Source organism: Lepisma saccharinum, chromosome 24, assembly GCF_977018435.1.
Source record: "Lepisma saccharinum chromosome 24, izLepSacc3.1, whole genome shotgun sequence".
In the NCBI taxonomy this organism is placed as follows: domain Eukaryota; kingdom Metazoa; phylum Arthropoda; class Insecta; order Zygentoma; family Lepismatidae; genus Lepisma; species Lepisma saccharinum.
The window spans coordinates 59,055,097-59,075,323 of record NC_139252.1 but is presented as its reverse complement, the minus strand read 5'-3'; the positions used below and the strand labels follow the sequence as shown (position 1 = coordinate 59,075,323).

Here is a 20,227-nt window from a genome sequence, read left to right as displayed (position 1 = left end):
ACTTTATTTCCCCATTTTTCTTTCCACTTTTATTCAGAACTGACCCTGTTACTCTAAACGTTTTTACGAGGTTTAATATAAGCGACTGTCGCGGACCCGTTCACCGGGAAAGACAAGCGCTGATGCCGGGCAGCTTTCACCGAGTCTCGTAGCGAATGTCAGGGAATGCTCTGTACATGAAATGATGCGAGATCCACACCCACGAATTCTTTACCTTACGCCAAGAAACAGTATCGCAGTGCCGTAACCAGGATTTTCGAAAGGGCAAAGGGGGGGGGGGGGCTACGTATACATTTTTTTTGACAGTCCTCATTTTGCCACCTTTCCCACCTTAATACTAGGCCAAAGGAGGGCTACGACCCCCACTTTGGGCACGTCACTGTCAGTATGTGCAAATAATTCAGTGATGAGTTAGCATTAATCTTGGTTCTTGACCATCACCAACTTCGACCCTACACTCTCTCGTTTCGGAGGCTGAAGGTCCAATACCCACGACCATATGTAGAACCAAAAGATTTACAGTAGACTCGCGATTAACCGAGGCTCCGGGTTAACCGAGGGAGTGGTTGGAAAACATCGCGCTTCATAACGCACTCCCCCCCCCCCCTGTTTGTTTCTGGAGTCAAGTCACTTTCCACGCTGCACGTGTTCGTTACATTGTCGGTGTATTCGATTGTTACGGTGCTGTTTAAGTCTGTGTAGGCCTATTCTAAGCGGAAAAAGTAATCTTCTCATTTATGTTGTACTAGTAATAAATAATTACTATACAGTTTTAAGAGTTGTTTCATCATTTACGACCTATTAGCACATTATCTCCGTATTATCCGAGGTTTTCCGTATCCGAGGTAATCTCGGTCCCAATTAGCTCGGATAATCGCGAGCCTTTATACAAGACTCCATCTAAAGAATTCCACACGCGATTTTCCCTTGCTTCCGCTCCAAAACGTACCCTCCCTCCCCACGAAAAGCATCCCGAAGGAACACAAGACGCCTATTTCTCTCCCCCACTAAAATAACTCCTCCGCAAAACAAGGAAGTCATCAAATTTTCTTCCAGACGGTCGAGAAAAAAAAACCCTGCAAAAGAAGCGAGGGTTGCTTTCCGCCGGTTGGGAAAATAGAGACGCTGCCGGGAGTTGGGGGAAGCACGGGACTAAGTGATTTACGGAGACAAAAGTTCAGATTTCAGAAGAAAAACAGGAAAAGAATTTAAAAGTGACCCCAGACTCTAGAAATTGGAACTGGCGGAGAAACCATATGTGGAAAACGTTCTCTAGTATATAGCATGAATTTCCCTTAGCGAGATCTAAAAAATCCCATTTTCATCCTAGAAAAATCCCTCCGCTGCTTCGGCGAAACTGGAAGGTCCCCTCCTCCATTGCTTCGGCGAAACGGGAAGTTCTCCTCCTCCCTTGCTTCGGCGAAACGGGAAGGTTCCTCCGCTGCTTCAGCTAAATAGTAAGTAACATTAAATGTGCCATGTGAAACTTCTTTGAAATCGTTACTTGCCACTAAATAGAATATATCAACTGCGAATATTTTATATATAAAAAAAAAAATGGGTAACCAAAACTTTTAACTCAAAACAGATAATACTATCCACCTCCGCTATACTTGCATACTAATACAAGAAACAATATTCAACCCATGGTGGAGAAACACCATGTATCCAAACAAAAAAATCCCTTTCGTTTCACAATTTCCCTACTCTTACTATTTAGATACACAAAATTTCCCACAGGAGGAAAATTCCCCCTTGGGACGTTGAAACCCGGAGAACGCCATTTGTATTGCGAGGGAGACGTAATGGGTCCCTGAGGAGCTTTTTCTACAGGTTCCAGCTCCAGCGATTACGCAAGTCCATGAGAAACGCTCCTTCTGTTTCTCGCCTGTAGACAAGCAAGCACGCTACCTGGACCCCACAGTTGCTAGGTCTTTTGGGGGAGGGGGGGACCGGCGGATTTTAATTGAGAGCAACAGTCGTTCCCCAGATGGCGGTGGCTCCGGCTACACGTGCGGCACATAAAGTAATCTCAAACGAGAGGGCACGCGCTGATAAGGTGGCCCTTGGCCCAAGTTCAGGGGGAGGTTGGCGAAGAGTCGAACTTTGACCATAGAAACATTTGCAAGAATAATGGGGGAAAGAACAATTACAAAGGGAAGGATGTGGGCTTGTAAAACAAAAAAAAGACAAACGGCTTACATGGTCGGTCTCCACTAGGTTATCGAAAAGTAAACGAGCCCTCAACCAACCAACCAACCAACCAACCAACCAAACGTTCCCTCAACCAACCAACCAACCAAACGTGCCCTCAACCAACCAACCAACAAACGTGCCCTCAACCAACCAACAAACCAATCAAACGTGCCTTCAACCAATCAAACGTGCCCTCAACCAATCAAACGTGCCCTCAACCAATCAAACGTGCCCTCAACCAACCAACAAACGTGCCCTCAACCAACCAACAAACCAACCAAACGTGTCCTCAACCAATCAAACGTGCCCTCAACCAACCAACAAACGTGTCCTCAACCAACCAACAAACCAACCAAACGTGCCTTCAACCAATCAAACGTGCCCTCAACCAACCAACAAACCAACCAAACGTGCCTTCAACCAATCAAACGTGCCCTCAACCAACCAACAAACGTGTCCTCAACCAACCAACAAACCAACCAAACGTGCCTTCAACCAATCAAACGTGCCCTCAACCAACCAACAAACCAACCAAACGTGCCCTCAACTAACCAACAAACGTGCCCTCAACCAACCAACAAACCAACCAAACGTGCCCTCAACTAACCAACAAACGTGCCCTCAACCAACCAACAAACCAACCAAACGTGCCCTCAACTAACCAACAAACGTGCCCTCAACCAACCAACAAACCAACCAAACGTGCCCTCAACTAACCAACAAACGTGCCCTCAACCAACCAACAAACCAATCAAACGTGCCCTCAACCAACCAACAAACCAACCAAACGTGCCTTCAACCAATCAAACGTGCCCTCAACCAACCAATCAAACGTGCCCTCAACCAACCAACAAACCAACCAAACGTGTCCTGAACCAATCAAACGTGCCCTCAACCAACCAAACGTGTCCTGAACCAACCAACAAACGTGCCCTCAACCAACCAACAAACCAACCAAACGTGCCTTCAACCAATCAAACGTGCCCTCAACCAACCAACAAACGTGCATTCAACCAACCAACCAAACGTGCCCTCAACCAACCAACCAACCAAACGTGCCCTCAACCAACCAACCAAACGTGCCCTCAACCAACCAACCAAACGTGCCCTCAACCAACCAACCAAACGTGCCCTCAACCAACCAACCAACCAAACAACCAAACGTGCCCTCAACCAACCAACCAACCAACCAAACAAACAAACGTGCCCTCAACCAACCAACTAAACGTGCCCTCAACCAACCAACTAAACGTGCCCTCAACCAACCAACTAAACGTGCCCTCAAACAACCAACCAACCAAACGTGCCCTCAAACAACCAACCAACCAAACGTGCCCTCAAACAACCAACCAACCAACCAAACGTGCCCTCAAACAACCAACCAACCAACCAAACGTGCCCTCAAACAACCAACCAACCAACCAAACGTGCCCTCAAACAACCAACCAACCAACCAAACGTGCCCCCAACCAACCAACCAACCAAACGTGCCCCCAACCAACCAACCAACCAAACGTGCCCCCAACCAACCAACCAAACGTGCCCTCAACCAACCAACCAAACCAACCAACCAAACGTGCCCTCAACCAACCAACAAACCAACCAAACCTGCCTCCAATAGCCAGCCATGGAGTGGTTCCTCTGCTTATTGGTCACCATTCAATTGTGTTTCTCAGGGCCTCTTGACAGAATATTACTGAGTGTTACAGTATTTTCAGCAGAACCGTGACATTTCAGTTACATGTGAAAGCTGACACCGTAATATGTAAATCATGGGTCATTGCAAAAATTCAATGTCTCTCCAAAGCGAAGTGGTTAGCACAGCGAGCTACGATGCCGGGGATCCCGGATTCGAATCCCAGCCTGGGCATCACATCACTCATCCTCATCGTCGCGATTATTGTTGGCTACAGATCATTGAGAAATTTTAGGTCAATACATTTCGAGCCTAATCTATAGAGGGGCAGTTGCCCCTCCCTTGCCTCCACTGTAACCACCACTCGTGAGCAATATCACCCTACGTTCTCGCGAGAGGTATCATTGACGAGAGGGATGCCTCATTTTTCCCACTTCCGATCGAAAATTTCCCTCACTCCCGCCATCTATGCGAACCACGAAAAACAACGGAAGAGCGCATCGAGTCAGGGCGAAGATCTGTCCACGGTCCTAACCCCTGTTCTCCACGTTGAGGGGGTTTGGGAGAGAGGTCGGGGGGAGGGGGGGACCACCCTCAATGTTTTCCAACTTTGTCTCCGTCTCGGACAAAATTAGACATTTTAATTCAGTCGCGTCCTTTGTCGTTCGTTAAGGGTTCCGGAAATGGCCACCAGGGGAGGCTGGCGTCCGCATGCTTCCGGGGCGAGTGATGGAGGAGGTCAAAGGGAACATGAAACGCGGATTAGAGTTTATAAATAAACCACAGGCGAAATAATTTAGCACATTCTCAGAACGTCAACATGATTATCTTTGGGCGAGCACCCTTCTCTTGTTTGTCAATCACAAAAAAAAAAAAACTTGTTTTACGGTGACAACAATGTAATTTCTAACAATATTTCCCAACAAAATACCTTCAAATTGCATTGTTGATCGATCTCGCCTGCAATAAATCCGGGTTCGAGTCCCGTTAGATGATTGCTGAACGTATGGGGAAAAAATGAAGGGACGACGACAACAGAACGCTCACCCTAAACCCAGGATTCGAACCTTGGAACCCTGACTTGGCAGCGCGTTACTCTAACCACTTCTGCACGGAGGGTGACCCACTTAACGTAACAATTCATGAGAGTCGTCAAGCTGAGGGTATCCTGCAACAATTAACATTCATCAAACATGCAACGTAACTTAATTTGTATTTTGAAACTTCAATTGTTCATGATTTTCCCGAGCTTTACCCTACAGGGGTGTATAGAGAAGAGATAAGTTTAGCAAAGTTTGTTTTCAATTTATGAACAGAAATGCTCATGGTGACTGTACCCACTGTGCCCTTACCAAGAGTCGAACCCGGAACTTCTTTATTCAAGGACACAGTATCATTTAAACCCTAACGTGCATATTGAACAGTAACTTGTAATTAAATTTATGACAGTGTTAACACTTCAAACTATTACTGCACTTGTTAGACTGGTTTATTTCACGTCGCCTTCCTGCCCCTTTTTGGCTAATCGCGACGATGAGGATGAGTGCTATGATGACACGATGAAGGGACATTCACAAATAACACCCATTCCGGGAGTCGAACCCGGGACCCCTGGCGCCGTAGCTAGCTGGGATAAGCACTCTTGCCACTGATCCCCTGAACCCCTTTATTCAAAGACAGAGTGCTAACGTCAGCGACGAAATGCTTTTCTTCTGATCAAATTTATGACGAAGTGTAAACACACTGAACAATTACGTGACTTGTCTTTCCAAGCGAATTTCAGTAATATAAAATTTATGGCGGTTAAAAATCTACGATTGCGCTCAAGTGAACCCAAACGAGTTAATTTCTCCCTTCTTCCAGTCTTCACTCTTCCATTTTTATCATATTTTTCCTTCCCTTTCAGATACAATCTCTTGTTACGTGGGACGAAGCATCTGCCCCTGTTTAGTATGCAAGCTGCCGTACTGTGCAGTGGGTTGCGTGCCTGCCAGGCGAACTCGCTCCATCGAGGCAACAGACTGCAGAAAAAAGACCGAGAAGAAAACAAAAAGAAGCGACAGACAGGGCGAGTCACGCCTTGGGAAAAAGAGGGCGTGGTCCCCTTTCGTGGAAAACCTCGAACCCGAGAAGTGCCGCTTGTGGATCGCTCCTTTTCAGAGGCCATTTGAGTCAATTATTAATCCCAGCGATTCCCTTTCCAATCTGGCAATGGATTCTGTCGGCTTTTTTAACGGAGGCACATTCTTCTTGCAAGGTCCCTCACGCACGCAATGATGATACAATCTATGATGAATTATCAATCATGACGTCACTTTTCATCGATAAACACTAAAATGTCTGACACTTTTCTGCTGCTGTCTGCCAGGAAGAAATTTATCTCGGGTAACACACCATTTTTTATACTATCAAGCTTTAATTTCCGATAAGTCCTGGAAACACTTGATACATTATATACATAAATTTGTTAACATGCTAAATCCTTACACGTTAGTTTCCTTACTGGCATTCTTGCCAAGGGGTTGGCCCTTCGGAAGTATTCTGCTGGCAAGGGGTTGGCCCTTCGGAAGTATTCTGCTGGCAAGGGGTTGGCCCTTCGGTAGTATTCTGCTGGCAAGGGGTTGGCCCTTCGGTAGTATTCTGCTGGCAAGGGGTTGGCCCTTCGGTAGTATTCTGCTGGCAAGGGGTTGGCCCTTCGGTAGTATTCTGCTGGCAAAGGGTTGGCCCTTCGGAAGTATTCTGCTGGCAAGGGGTTGGCCCTTCGGTAGTATTCTGCTGGCAAGGGGTTGGCCCTTCGGTAGTATTCTGCTGGCAAGGGGTTGGCCCTTCGGTAGTATTCTGCTGGCAAGGGGTTGGCCCTTCGGTAGTATTCTGCTGGCAAGGGGTTGGCCCTTCGGTAGTATTCTGCTGGCAAGGGGTTGGCCCTTCGGTAGTATTCTGCTGGCAAGGGGTTGGCCCTTCGGAAGTATTCTGCTGGCAAGGGGTTGGCCCTTCGGAAGTATTCTGCTGGCAAGGGGTTGGCCCTTCGGAAGTATTCTGCTGGCAAGGGTTGGCCCTTCGGAAGTATTCTGTTGGCAAGGGTTGGCCCTTCGGAAGTATTCTGTTGGCAAGGGTTGGCCCTTCCGAAGTATTCTGTTGGCAAGGGTTGGCCCTTCCGAAGTATTCTGTTGGCAAGGGTTGGCCCTTCCGAAGTATTCTGTTGGCAAGGGTTGGCCCTTCCGAAGTATTCTGTTGGCAAGGGTTGGCCCTTCCGAAGTATTCTGTTGGCAAGGGTTGGCCCTTCGGAAGTATTCTGTTGGCAAGGGTTGGCCCTTCGGAAGTATTCTGTTGGCAAGGGTTGGCCCTTCGGAAGTATTCTGTTGGCAAGGGTTGGCCCTTCGGAAGTATTCTGTTGGCAAGGGTTGGCCCTTCGGAAGTATTCTGTTGGCAAGGGTTGGCCCTTCGGAAGTATTCTGTTGGCAAGGGTTGGCCCTTGCCAACTACTCCCTGATAAGTTCCAGGAGTTGAATGCAAAGAGTTGGGCGTAGAAAAGTTCTCAAATTACTCTAGAACCTTGTTCAACCATAACATCTAAACTTCTAACCTTAGAAAGTGTTATGATTTCCGAGTCATTATTTTGCAGCTACTGTTAAGTTTTAAATTTTATTCCCAGTAGATATTTGAACCCGGGCGATAGCGTAGTTGACAACTACTAGTTGCGGATAATTCCTGGTAAAGGAAAAACGAAGGTGAGAACGGGAAATGGGGCTTGAACTGTCAGCGAGTCGTCGAAAGCTTATTTCTAACTCAATTTCATTTGCGCAGCAGCGCCACGCTGCGGTGATCAAGCGAAGGAAGCGGTGGGGAAAAAATAAACTTTGAAGCCTGAAGAGAAAAAAAATGCGGCGTCTGCACATCTGGAATACTTCCTCATTCGATTCTCGGTGGAAAGGTAACGTAATAATAGCGGGAACGGTAAAACTATTTGGTGTTGCGTTTTGGCATTCCTAGAAACTTATTTTTGCGTTTGTCACTTCGCTGTCTGTGGGGCTCTTCCCTTTCTTTTTCATGTCTACATTGATGCTAGGGCGATGGAAATTTCCTTCCGAGGAAGTAAAGGTTTCTCAAGTCAAGTTCTTCCCTGCGAGCAGAAATTCGTTGAACCTTGATCCAGCGCCACGAGGAAACCCCTTGCCCAGCGCCACGAGGAGCAGTGTTGCCACAATCTGTAAGCACAATTTCCCTTTGCAAGGGATAAAATTTCCCTTTTTCCCCTTCATCTAAAGAATTAATAATAATAATAATAATAAATATTATCGTTGATACATGTTCGTATGTATATATAAAGTGTTAAACAATTTAACTTTGAAATACTACGACGCCAGTGGTCCCGGGTTTAAATCTCGGCCTGGGATGGCTGTTTGTGAGTGTCCATTCATAAATTTCATCATATCATCACTCATCCCCATCTTTGCTATTAGCCACCCACTCTCAAAGCCGGGACATAAAGGTGAATGGTCAATAACCTCCAGCCCCAAACGGTAGCCAGTTGTGGACCAACCCAAATTCCACCCTTCCTCTCAGAACAAAGTATACGACAATTTTTTTTTTAAAAAAAAATTCATTTTCAAAACTGGAATCTCTTATAATGTTTAATATAATTAATATTGAGTCTGTCTTAATATTTCCCTGAAAATTCGCTATTTTTCATCGAATTTCCCTTTTCCCTTAAAATTAGCTCCAAATTTCCCTTCATATGGCAACACTGACCAGGAGACCCCTTGCCCAGCGCCACCAGAAGAGTCTGTGCCCCTGCGAGAAAGAAATTCTATGCGTATTACACTCCAGGTGCTTCTTTTCAACACTCGCATACCCTTAGACAAATTAAAGCACACTTTACGGGAAATTGTAGCTTTACCCTTTATATTTGAGTTGGTGTTTAGGTCCACTTTATGCACAGGAATGCTAATCAGGACCGAACCTACAGTTTAAAGTGAAATCCGAACCACTTGCGCCTCCACCGGGTATTGAACCTGAAACCCCTTGATTACAAGTCGACCAACGTTACCACTACGCCTTTCCTCCACTTGCGACATTCACTGTACAGTGGGATCCATGAGAATTACCGTACACATTGTCCATCACCATGTTCGTGCACTTTATTTGACCCAATAAGAGCTTCAAGAACTAAAAGAAAGCTCAAGACAAACTGTTGACAATTTCTGCACAAGCATACATAAAATAATGAAAATAGTCATGGACAATTTGCACGGTAATACTCATGGATCCCACTGTACGATTAAAGCGATCTTCCATAATCTATGGGCAGTGTATCCAACTCGCTGAAAAGTCTGAAGGAACAAAGGGCCTGAAAGACACTCACCTCGATTAGGGTGATGAAGACGATGAAGAGAGGCGGCGGGCAGCAGGTGTAGTGGTCAGCATAGTACTTCCGGTCCCTCTCTTCTGTCAGGAACTCGTCCGCGATGATCCGTACCATCCTGTAAGAAAGAAGAAAAAAAACTATTGAAACAAAACATCCTTAAACATGAAACGGTAGGAAAACAGACATAAAATTAAGAGATTCTTGGTACACACTAAAGAGTGCCACCACAATTTGCGTAACACAGCACCTAAATGTGTGTTAAATGTCTGCACACTTGGTGTAACAAGACACTAAAGATGGAGCTTTACAAAGCCAATTTCACATTAGCACCAGCAGACCTGAGTTTGTTAGTAGTGCAGGTGCACGGGTTCAACGCCTTCTTTTGGGGCTCGGTGGGGCTCGCAGTGTTGCCAACCGCTTATTCGAAAAAATCACCAAGGTTTTTGGTCTAACCTAACCTAAAACAGCAAGGAGTTGGCAACTTTGCTTGAGAGTTCACAAACCGGAAGTGGGGCTCGGTGGGGCTCGCAGTGTTGCCAACATTTTACTCGAAAAAATCACTAAGGTTTTTTTTTGGTCTAACCTAACCTAAAGCAAGGAGCTGGCAATCTTGCTTGAGAGTTCTGCAACAGAAAGTAAAACTCGCAGTGTTGTTAACTCCTCACTCGAAAAAAATCACCAAGGTTTTTGTCTTGGTCTAACCTAGCCTAAAGCAAGGAGCTGGCAAGTTTACTTAAGACTTGCCTTACAGTGCATAAAGCAAGGTTGCCAACCTACTGGTATTTTTGCCATAGCTTTTTACAAAAAAGAGAGAAGAGAGAGAGGGAAGAGTTAAACAGCCGACAGCCTACCTACAGTTTTTTTTTTTCTTGGTCTAACCTAACCCAAAGCAAGGAGTTGGCAACCTTGCTTGAGGCTTGCTTTGCAGTGCATAAAGCAATTTTTGCCAACCTACATATACTAAACAAAGAGAGCCGGCAACAAATATGTACTGCCGTAAAAAAAGAGAGAGATGGATGGTAATATAGTATGTGCGTGCGTGTGTGCGCATAATATGTAGCATTATTAACTAGAGTGTGTTGGCAATTTACTTACAACTAAAAAAAAATAGAGATGCCAACGTTGCTGTAAGATGAAAAGAGAAAGAGATTTATGGCTGGCAACAGTAATGAGCGAATGCGTCATATCGTAATTTTCCAACTCCGGCAATGTTTGTATATCGTGACCTTTGTAAACCTCTCTCGGGGGAACGATGTGTCACACACATACACACACACACACGCGTGCGCGTGTATTGTGACGCAAGCAAACAGACAAAATAATAATAATTGTTGTTTTTTTAGGATTCCTGGCCCCCTGGCGTGGTGCCCAACCAAAAAAGTAAAGGTTTTCTCGTACGGCCTTCGAACGTAGAATTGATTGACGTGCGGGCGAATCTCTTCCGGAATGTTATTCAATTCGCACATCTGACCATACATGCTATTCATCATCAATTTAGCCGTGTTCTGTTTGGCGTCTATTTCGAGCAGTTTGCCCGGCGGTAAAGTCTTATTGTTTTTTTAATTTTTTTGATTTTTTACGCAAGGCCATGATCTTGCGTATGCACGTGGCGTTTAGCGTGTCTCGTGAAAAATACACGTGAAGATCAGCTTCTGTTCAACCGGCTGGATTTGTAACGCTGCGATAAACATCAACTTCCGTGCCGGGCAGAACGCCTGTTCCGGTGTGGAATTTGCGCCACTCCCAAGTTCACGTTGAAAAGAGAGAGGCCAGCTGCTATTTTGGCCATGCACATGCCCCCTTAACTTGCCCCGTAGGACACGTTCTGTTCTCTTACGAGAATTAATATAGGTTGTCATAGAACCCTCCAATTCATGACTTAGCAAAAAATCTGTTTGCGGATTCATCACGTACGTCTATATGTGAGAAAAAGTATGAATAGAACCTATGTTCGGAAATCCAAAATGGCGACCGGAAGTGGCGTTATCTTGGAAACGGTAAGACTTAGGAGAAATCTGTTTGGGGATTCATCACGTACACCTATATGTGAGAAAAAGTATGAATAGAACCTATGTTCGGAAATCCAAAATGGCGACCGGAAGTGGGGTTATCTAGGAAACAGTAAAACTTAGGAAAAATCTGTTTGCGGATTCATCACGTACACCTATACGTGAGTAAAAATATGAATAGAACCTATGTTCGGAAATCCAAAATGGCGACCGGAAGTGGCGTTATCTTGGAAACGGTAAGACTTAGGAGAAATCTGTTTGGGGATTCATCACGTACACCTATACGTGAGTAAAAGTATGAATAGAACCTATGTTCGGAAATCCAAAATGGCGACCGGAAGTGGCGTTATCTTGGAAACAGTAAGACTTAGGAAAAATCTGTTTGCGGATTCATCACGTACACCTATACGTGAGTAAAAGTATGAATAGAACCTATGTTCGGAAATCCAAAATGGCGACCGGAAGTGGGGTTATCTAGGAAACAGTAAAACTTAGGAAAAATCTGTTTGCGGATTCATCACGTACACCTATACGTGAGTAAAAATATGAATAGAACCTATGCTCGGAAATCGAAAATGGCGACCGGAAGTGGCGTTATCTTGGAAACGGTAAGACTTAGGAGAAATCTGTTTGCTGATTCATCACGTACACCTATACGTGAGTAAAAGTATGAATAGAACCTATGTTCGGAAATCCAAAATGGCGACCGGAAGTGGGGTTATCTTGGAAACGGTAAGACTTAGGAAAAATCTGTTTGGTGATTCATCAGGTACACCTATACGTGAGAAAAAATATGAATAGAAGCTATGATCGGAAATCCAAAATGGCGAGCGGAAGTGGGGTTATCTTGGAAACGGTAAGACTTAGAAAAAATATGTTTGCTGATTCATCACGTACGCCTATACGTGAGTAAAAATATGAATAGAACCTATGTTCGGAAATTTGAACGAAGCGAACAGGGAGATCGAATACGACGTGGACGTAGGCGATGGGTTCGTTCATCCTCACAGAGCGAACTTTTATCTTCAATTCGACGTGGTGAAGAAGGAAAGCGGAGACGCGTTCCTCGCAGCAGCAAACTTGATACTCGTGGACAACATCGTGCCTCACCTGTTCTCGCAGGTGGAGGTGAGGAAACACAACACCGTCATCGACAGAATAGATTATCCAGGCATCACGTCGACGGCGGTGGGAACGTTGAAATTATCCAAAACGGACGCAGCGTACTATCAGGCAGGAGGATTCGAAGCCGGGACCAAAATATCGACGAGAAGTCACACGGTGTTTTTTCCCATGCGTCTGCTGCCTGGTTTCTTCTCGGACTACAAGGAGATTATGTGGAAGAGAGGACTGAGAATCATGTTTCGAAGAGCTGCCAACAACAACGACGCACTGATGCACTGATGCGACGCAGTTCAACAACATACAGTTCGACATGCCAGATTTCATCGTAGTGTTTTTTCAGACCGGGAGGGACAAAAATCAGGAAAAAGATTCCAGCAAGTTTGACGACTGCAAGATCAAGAATGTTTATCTGAAGAACAGTAGAAACGAAGTGTTCTCGCACGAGAATTACAACCTCGACGTGACCAAAAACGATTACCTCAAATTTTACGAAGCGTTCTCGGCTTACAAACGCGTGACCGAGGGAAGCGTGGACATGTACTACACGCCCAGCGAATTTAAAGCACGGAGACCCATGACCGTCATCAACACATCTAAGAGAAAGAAGGTTGCGGTCAACGATCGAACCAACATCAAGATTGTCTGCGAGTTTCACGATGCCTTGCCCGAGGATATCCTATGTAGTGGAACGTGGAGAGAAATCTTGGTGATTTTTTCGAGTAAGATGTTGGCAACACTGCGAGAAAATAAGGCTTATGCCTTACAAGAGCAAATTATTAAGGCGAGCCTCACCGAGCCTTATTTTCGGTCGCAGAATTCTCTATTTGGGTCTACTAATGTTGTCAACTCACTAGGCCGTATCAATATTGCGCGCTCAAGCATGATTTAATTTTATTATATTTTCAGATTGACCACAAAACAAGGTGTTGACAGGCAGTGTGTATATATATTGTAAGAAGATGTTTTATTATCAACCTCCACTTCTTGCAGTACATCCTGGACACAGCGTTGCAGGTTAACAAAGGATTTTTGGTTAGTATATATTTTTTTTCTTAAAACTGTTCGGTTACTCGCTCGTTCCTGGCATCATACACAAAAGTTTTCTCTGCGATGAGGATGACGCTACACAGAGTGTCGGCAGGCAAGGCATCGTGGAACTCGCACACAATCTTGATGTTGGTGCGATCGTTAACAACCACCTGCTTTCTTTTAGATGTGTTGATGATGAACATGGGTCTGCGAGCTATGAACTCGTTTGGATTGTAGTACACGTCCACGTTACCGGAAGTCACTCGTTTGTAAGCTGTGTACGCCTCGTACAGTTTCAGGTAGTCCTCTTCTGCGATGTTTAGGTTGTAGTTCTCACGTGGGAAAACTTTGTTCCTGCTATTTTTGAGGTAAATGTTCTTAATCTTGCAGTTGTCGAATTGGCTTGAATTTTTCTTCTGATTGTTACCTCTTCCTGTCTGGAAGAGTACGGCTGCAAACTCGGGCATGTCGTACCGAATGTTGTTGAATTGCGTGGTTACGTCAAATTCGAAATGATTGCCGGAAGCAGGTTTTTGCACACACTGGTAGCCATAAAACTGAATGGACACTTGAGGATTCTTCAGGATGTTGGCTTTGTACTTGAGAGCATAGTTTGATTCGTATTCTACCACTGGCACGCGCAGCTCCATGGACCTTACAATACACTTGGCAGCGTCGGGTAGTGTGTTGGGAAGCAAGGTAGTCCCGTCCGGGCCCAAAGTGCTGTATCGCATCAGTGCGTCGTTGTTGTTGGCAGCTCTGCGAAAAGTAACACGCAAACCACCCTTTCACATGATCTTCTTGTAGTCCGAGAAGAAACCGGGCAGCAGACGCATGGGAAACAGTACTGTGTGACTTTGAGTTTTGATTTTTGTACCTGCTTCGAATCCCCCTGCCTGGTAGTATGCTGCATCGGTCTTGGAGAGTTTCAGTGTTCCCACGGCAGTCGAGGTAATCCCGGGGTAGTCAACCCTATCGATGACGGTGCTGTGCTTTCTAACTTCCACCTGCGAGAATAGGTACGGCACAAAATTATCTACGAGTCTTAGGTTTGCGTTGGCAAGAAATGCTTCGCCGTTGTCTCTCTTCACTACATCAAACTTGACGTACAAATCAGCTCTGTGAGGGTGAATGAATCCATCCCCGACGTCCACATCGTATTCTATCTCTCGATTCGCTTTGTTAAGGTTGGCAAACGTGCGACGGTTGGGAGGGAAGGACTGCAACTCGTAACTTTCGATTTGTTCCATGATGGCTATTTATTATATGTTAATCTCCACGACGGCAGTGGTCGCGGCTCCTGCAAAATCAACCACCTCTCTTTTTTTGTTTGTCACTGCTAATTCTATGTTGTCTATGCGATTACGAGATACAGGAAAATATATCGGTGGGGAGGGTGTGTAGATAATTGGCTCCATGAACTCAGAGTTTGGTTTGAACGTAGCGATAATACCTGTCTGCTTGTGACTCCCTGGGATGCCGTCAGAGGATTTGGTGATCATATCTTGATCATTTTTTTTACAGAGCAGTTCGGGTAGGTTGTTATTTATAGACCCCACCCCAATTTTTTTTTTGTTTTGTGTTCATGGCGATGGTCGTACCTAATGCGGCGACCCGTTCGCCCAGCGAGACGTCTCTGCTGACGAGTCTCCCGAAAGCTGCGTGCTCTAACTTTCTGTCAGCATCATGACGTACATCGAGATCGGTATTGGTATTGTAGGCAATATCGTGATTCTTGCATGCAGCATCCAGGGGATTCACACCCTTGTCGCCTTTTTTTAGTCGCTGTTCGAGTTTGGTACCGGGGTCGCGGTACTGGTAACCTGGCAAGTGCATCTTGAAGGGTAGCTTGTTGATGATGTCGTTCACGAGACCTCGACCTTTGGCCACGTTCCAAAATTTCGGAGGTAGGGTGTTGATGATTTTGATGAGGTACCCTATGCCTTTGTCGTCATTCACAATGAAGTTGGCAAGCTTGGAGCTAACCATGTCCACAATTCCTACCTTCTCGTTGCGAAAGTTGCTGTTGCCTGCATTCTCCTCTCCTGCAATAACCAACAACCTGTCTATGAGCTTGCGCACGTCGTCAACCCACACAAACTCTTTGGGCAGGTTGTTGTAGAGTTTGACGTCGCTGCCTGTTTTGACCTGGTTCCATATCGGCTTGATGAGGTTCTTGTATTTTTCGTCGCTGCTAGATTTGACGCGATTCTGCGTAGCGTCGTTGTTTTGGTACAAGGCATCCGTCATGATCAAAATTTCCTTGTAACTTTGGTAATCTTCGTCTGTGTAATCTCTTGGCTGCTTTTTTTGGTGATGAGTTCCCACAGTCCAACCGTGCCGGGATACCTGTTCCAGCTGTTTTTCTCACCCAAATTGACTTTCACGTTGTCACCCTCGAACGTGACTTTCGATTTTCCGATTTTCCAAACCACGCCCTCGTTGAGTTCCATGGTTGGGTACAATCCGAAAACCTCGTTTTTCTTGAACTAAACTCAACAGCCTGTTGATCAATCAATTTTTGGAATGCTGCTCTTCTTGCTGGAACAGTGACGATTTCGGATTCGCGACGATCGACATGACGAGGAAACCCAACGACGGAAAATACAAAAACAAAATCAACGACTTTCTAAACGTTGCAACGTTGTGAGAAACGACGTTTATTTATATACGTATATAAATAAACGTCGTTTCTCACAACGTTGCAACGTTTAGAAAGTCGTTGATTTTGTTTTTGTATTTTCCGTCGTTGGGTTTCCTCGTCATGTCGATCGTCGCGAATCCGAAATCGTCACTGTTCCAGCAAGAAGAGCAGCATTCCAAAAATTGATTGATCAACAGGCTGTTGAGTTTAGTTCAAGAAAAACGAGGTTTTCGGATTGTACCCAACCATGGAACTCAACGAGGGCGTGGTTTGGAAAATCGGAAAATCGAAAGTCACGTTCGAGGGTGACAACGTGAAAGTCAATTTGGGTGAGAAAAACAGCTGGAACAGGTATCCCGGCACGGTTGGACTGTGGGAACTCATCACCAAAAAAAGCAGCCAAGAGATTACACAGACGAAGATTACCAAAGTTACAAGGAAATTTTGATCATGACGGATGCCTTGTACCAAAACAACGACGCTACGCAGAATCGCGTCAAATCTAGCAGCGACGAAAAATACAAGAACCTCATCAAGCCGATATGGAACCAGGTCAAAACAGGCAGCGACGTCAAACTCTACAACAACCTGCCCAAAGAGTTTGTGTGGGTTGACGACGTGCGCAAGCTCATAGACAGGTTGTTGGTTATTGCAGGAGAGGAGAATGCAGGCAACAGCAACTTTCGCAACGAGAAGGTAGGAATTGTGGACATGGTTAGCTCCAAGCTTGCCAACTTCATTGTGAATGACGACAAAGGCATAGGGTACCTCATCAAAATCATCAACACCCTACCTCCGAAATTTTGGAACGTGGCCAAAGGTCGAGGTCTCGTGAACGACATCATCAACAAGCTACCCTTCAAGATGCACTTGCCAGGTTACCAGTACCGCGACCCCGGTACCAAACTCGAACAGCGACTAAAAAAAGGCGACAAGGGTGTGAATCCCCTGGATGCTGCATGCAAGAATCACGATATTGCCTACAATACCAATACCGATCTCGATGTACGTCATGATGCTGACAGAAAGTTAGAGCACGCAGCTTTCGGGAGACTCGTCAGCAGAGACGTCTCGCTGGGCGAACGGGTCGCCGCATTAGGTACGACCATCGCCATGAACACAAAACAAAAAAAAAATTGGGGTGGGGTCTATAAATAACAACCTACCCGAACTGCTCTGTAAAAAAAATGATCAAGATATGATCACCAAATCCTCTGACGGCATCCCAGGGAGTCACAAGCAGACAGGTATTATCGCTACGTTCAAACCAAACTCTGAGTTCATGGAGCCAATTATCTACACACCCTCCCCACCGATATATTTTCCTGTATCTCGTAATCGCATAGACAACATAGAATTAGCAGTGACAAACAAAAAAAGAGAGGTGGTTGATTTTGCAGGAGCCGCGACCACTGCCGTCGTGGAGATTAACATATAATAAATAGCCATCATGGAACAAATCGAAAGTTACGAGTTGCAGTCCTTCCCTCCCAACCGTCGCACGTTTGCCAACCTTAACAAAGCGAATCGAGAGATAGAATACGATGTGGACGTCGGGGATGGATTCATTCACCCTCACAGAGCTGATTTGTACGTCAAGTTTGATGTAGTGAAGAGAGACAACGGCGAAGCATTTCTTGCCAACGCAAACCTAAGACTCGTAGATAATTTTGTGCCGTACCTATTCTCGCAGGTGGAAGTTAGAAAGCACAGCACCGTCATCGATAGGGTTGACTACCCCGGGATTACCTCGACTGCCGTGGGAACACTGAAACTCTCCAAGACCGATGCAGCATACTACCAGGCAGGGGGATTCGAAGCAGGTACAAAAATCAAAACTCAAAGTCACACAGTACTGTTTCCCATGCGTCTGCTGCCCGGTTTCTTCTCGGACTACAAGAAGATCATGTGAAAGGGTGGTTTGCGTGTTACTTTTCGCAGAGCTGCCAACAACAACGACGCACTGATGCGATACAGCACTTTGGGCCCGGACGGGACTACCTTGCTTCCCAACACACTACCCGACGCTGCCAAGTGTATTGTAAGGTCCATGGAGCTGCGCGTGCCAGTGGTAGAATACGAATCAAACTATGCTCTCAAGTACAAAGCCAACATCCTGAAGAATCCTCAAGTGTCCATTCAGTTTTATGGCTACCAGTGTGTGCAAAAACCTGCTTCCGGCAATCATTTCGAATTTGACGTAACCACGCAATTCAACAACATTCGGTACGACATGCCCGAGTTTGCAGCCGTACTCTTCCAGACAGGAAGAGGTAACAATCAGAAGAAAAATTCAAGCCAATTCGACAACTGCAAGATTAAGAACATTTACCTCAAAAATAGCAGGAACAAAGTTTTCCCACGTGAGAACTACAACCTAAACATCGCAGAAGAGGACTACCTGAAACTGTACGAGGCGTACACAGCTTACAAACGAGTGACTTCCGGTAACGTGGACGTGTACTACAATCCAAACGAGTTCATAGCTCGCAGACCCATGTTCATCATCAACACATCTAAAAGAAAGCAGGTGGTTGTTAACGATCGCACCAACATCAAGATTGTGTGCGAGTTCCACGATGCCTTGCCTGCCGACACTCTGTGTAGCGTCATCCTCATCGCAGAGAAAACTTTTGTGTATGATGCCAGGAACGAGCGAGTAACCGAACAGTTTTAAGAAAAAAAATATATACTAACCAAAAATCCTTTGTTAACCTGCAACGCTGTGTCCAGGATGTACTGCAAGAAGTGGAGGTTGATAATAAAACATCTTCTTACAATATATATACACACTGCCTGTCAACACCTTGTTTTGTGGTCAATCTGAAAATATAATAAAATTAAATCATGCTTGAGCGCGCAATATTGATACGGCCTAGTGAGTTGACAACATTAGTAGACCCAAATAGAGAATTCTGCGACCGAAAATAAGGCTCGGTGAGGCTCGCCTTAATAATTTGCTCTTGTAAGGCATAAGCCTTATTTTCTCGCAGTGTTGCCAACATCTTACTCGAAAAAATCACCAAGATTTCTCTCCACGTTCCACTACATAGGATATCCTCGGGCAAGGCATCGTGAAACTCGCAGACAATCTTGATGTTGGTTCGATCGTTGACCGCAACCTTCTTTCTCTTAGATGTGTTGATGACGGTCATGGGTCTCCGTGCTTTAAATTCGCTGGGCGTGTAGTACATGTCCACGCTTCCCTCGGTCACGCGTTTGTAAGCCGAGAACGCTTCGTAAAATTTGAGGTAATCGTTTTTGGTCACGTCGAGGTTGTAATTCTCGTGCGAGAACACTTCGTTTCTACTGTTCTTCAGATAAACATTCTTGATCTTGCAGTCGTCAAACTTGCTGGAATCTTTTTCCTGATTTTTGTCCCTCCGGTCTGAAAAAACACTACGATGAAATCTGGCATGTCGAACTGTATGTTGTTGAACTGCGTCGCATCAGTGCATCAGTGCGTCGTTGTTGTTGGCAGCTCTTCGAAACATGATTCTCAGTCCTCTCTTCCACATAATCTCCTTGTAGTCCGAGAAGAAACCAGGCAGCAGACGCATGGGAAAAAACACCGTGTGACTTCTCGTCGATATTTTGGTCCCGGCTTCGAATCCTCCTGCCTGATAGTACGCTGCGTCCGTTTTGGATAATTTCAACGTTCCCACCGCCGTCGACGTGATGCCTGGATAATCTATTCTGTCGATGACGGTGTTGTGTTTCCTCACCTCCACCTGCGAGAACAGGTGAGGCACGATGTTGTCCACGAGTATCAAGTTTGCTGCTGCGAGGAACGCGTCTCCGCTTTCCTTCTTCACCACGTCGAATTGAAGATAAAAGTTCGCTCTGTGAGGATGAACGAACCCATCGCCTACGTCCACGTCGTATTCGATCTCCCTGTTCGCTTCGTTCAAATTTCCGAACATAGGTTCTATTCATATTTTTACTCACGTATAGGCGTACGTGATGAATCAGCAAACATATTTTTTCTAAGTCTTACCGTTTCCAAGATAACCCCACTTCCGCTCGCCATTTTGGATTTCCGATCATAGCTTCTATTCATATTTTTTCTCACGTATAGGTGTACCTGATGAATCACCAAACAGATTTTTCCTAAGTCTTACCGTTTCCAAGATAACCCCACTTCCGGTCGCCATTTTGGATTTCCGAACATAGGTTCTATTCATACTTTTACTCACGTATAGGTGTACGTGATGAATCAGCAA

The 20,227-nt window shown here is 45.4% G+C and overlaps 1 protein-coding gene across 2 annotated transcripts in view; it reads right to left on the bottom strand.

Moving 5' to 3' along the window:
• Window positions 1-20,227, bottom strand: part of stet (rhomboid serine protease stem cell tumor) — a 553,830-nt gene that overhangs the window by 28,331 nt on the left and 505,272 nt on the right. For both annotated transcript variants that reach the window (XM_083110953.1, XM_083110954.1), the window contains one exon: window positions 9,195-9,312. In XM_083110953.1, coding sequence (XP_082967079.1) covers window positions 9,195-9,312 — 118 coding nt within the window. The remainder of the gene's footprint in view (window positions 1-9,194; window positions 9,313-20,227) is intronic.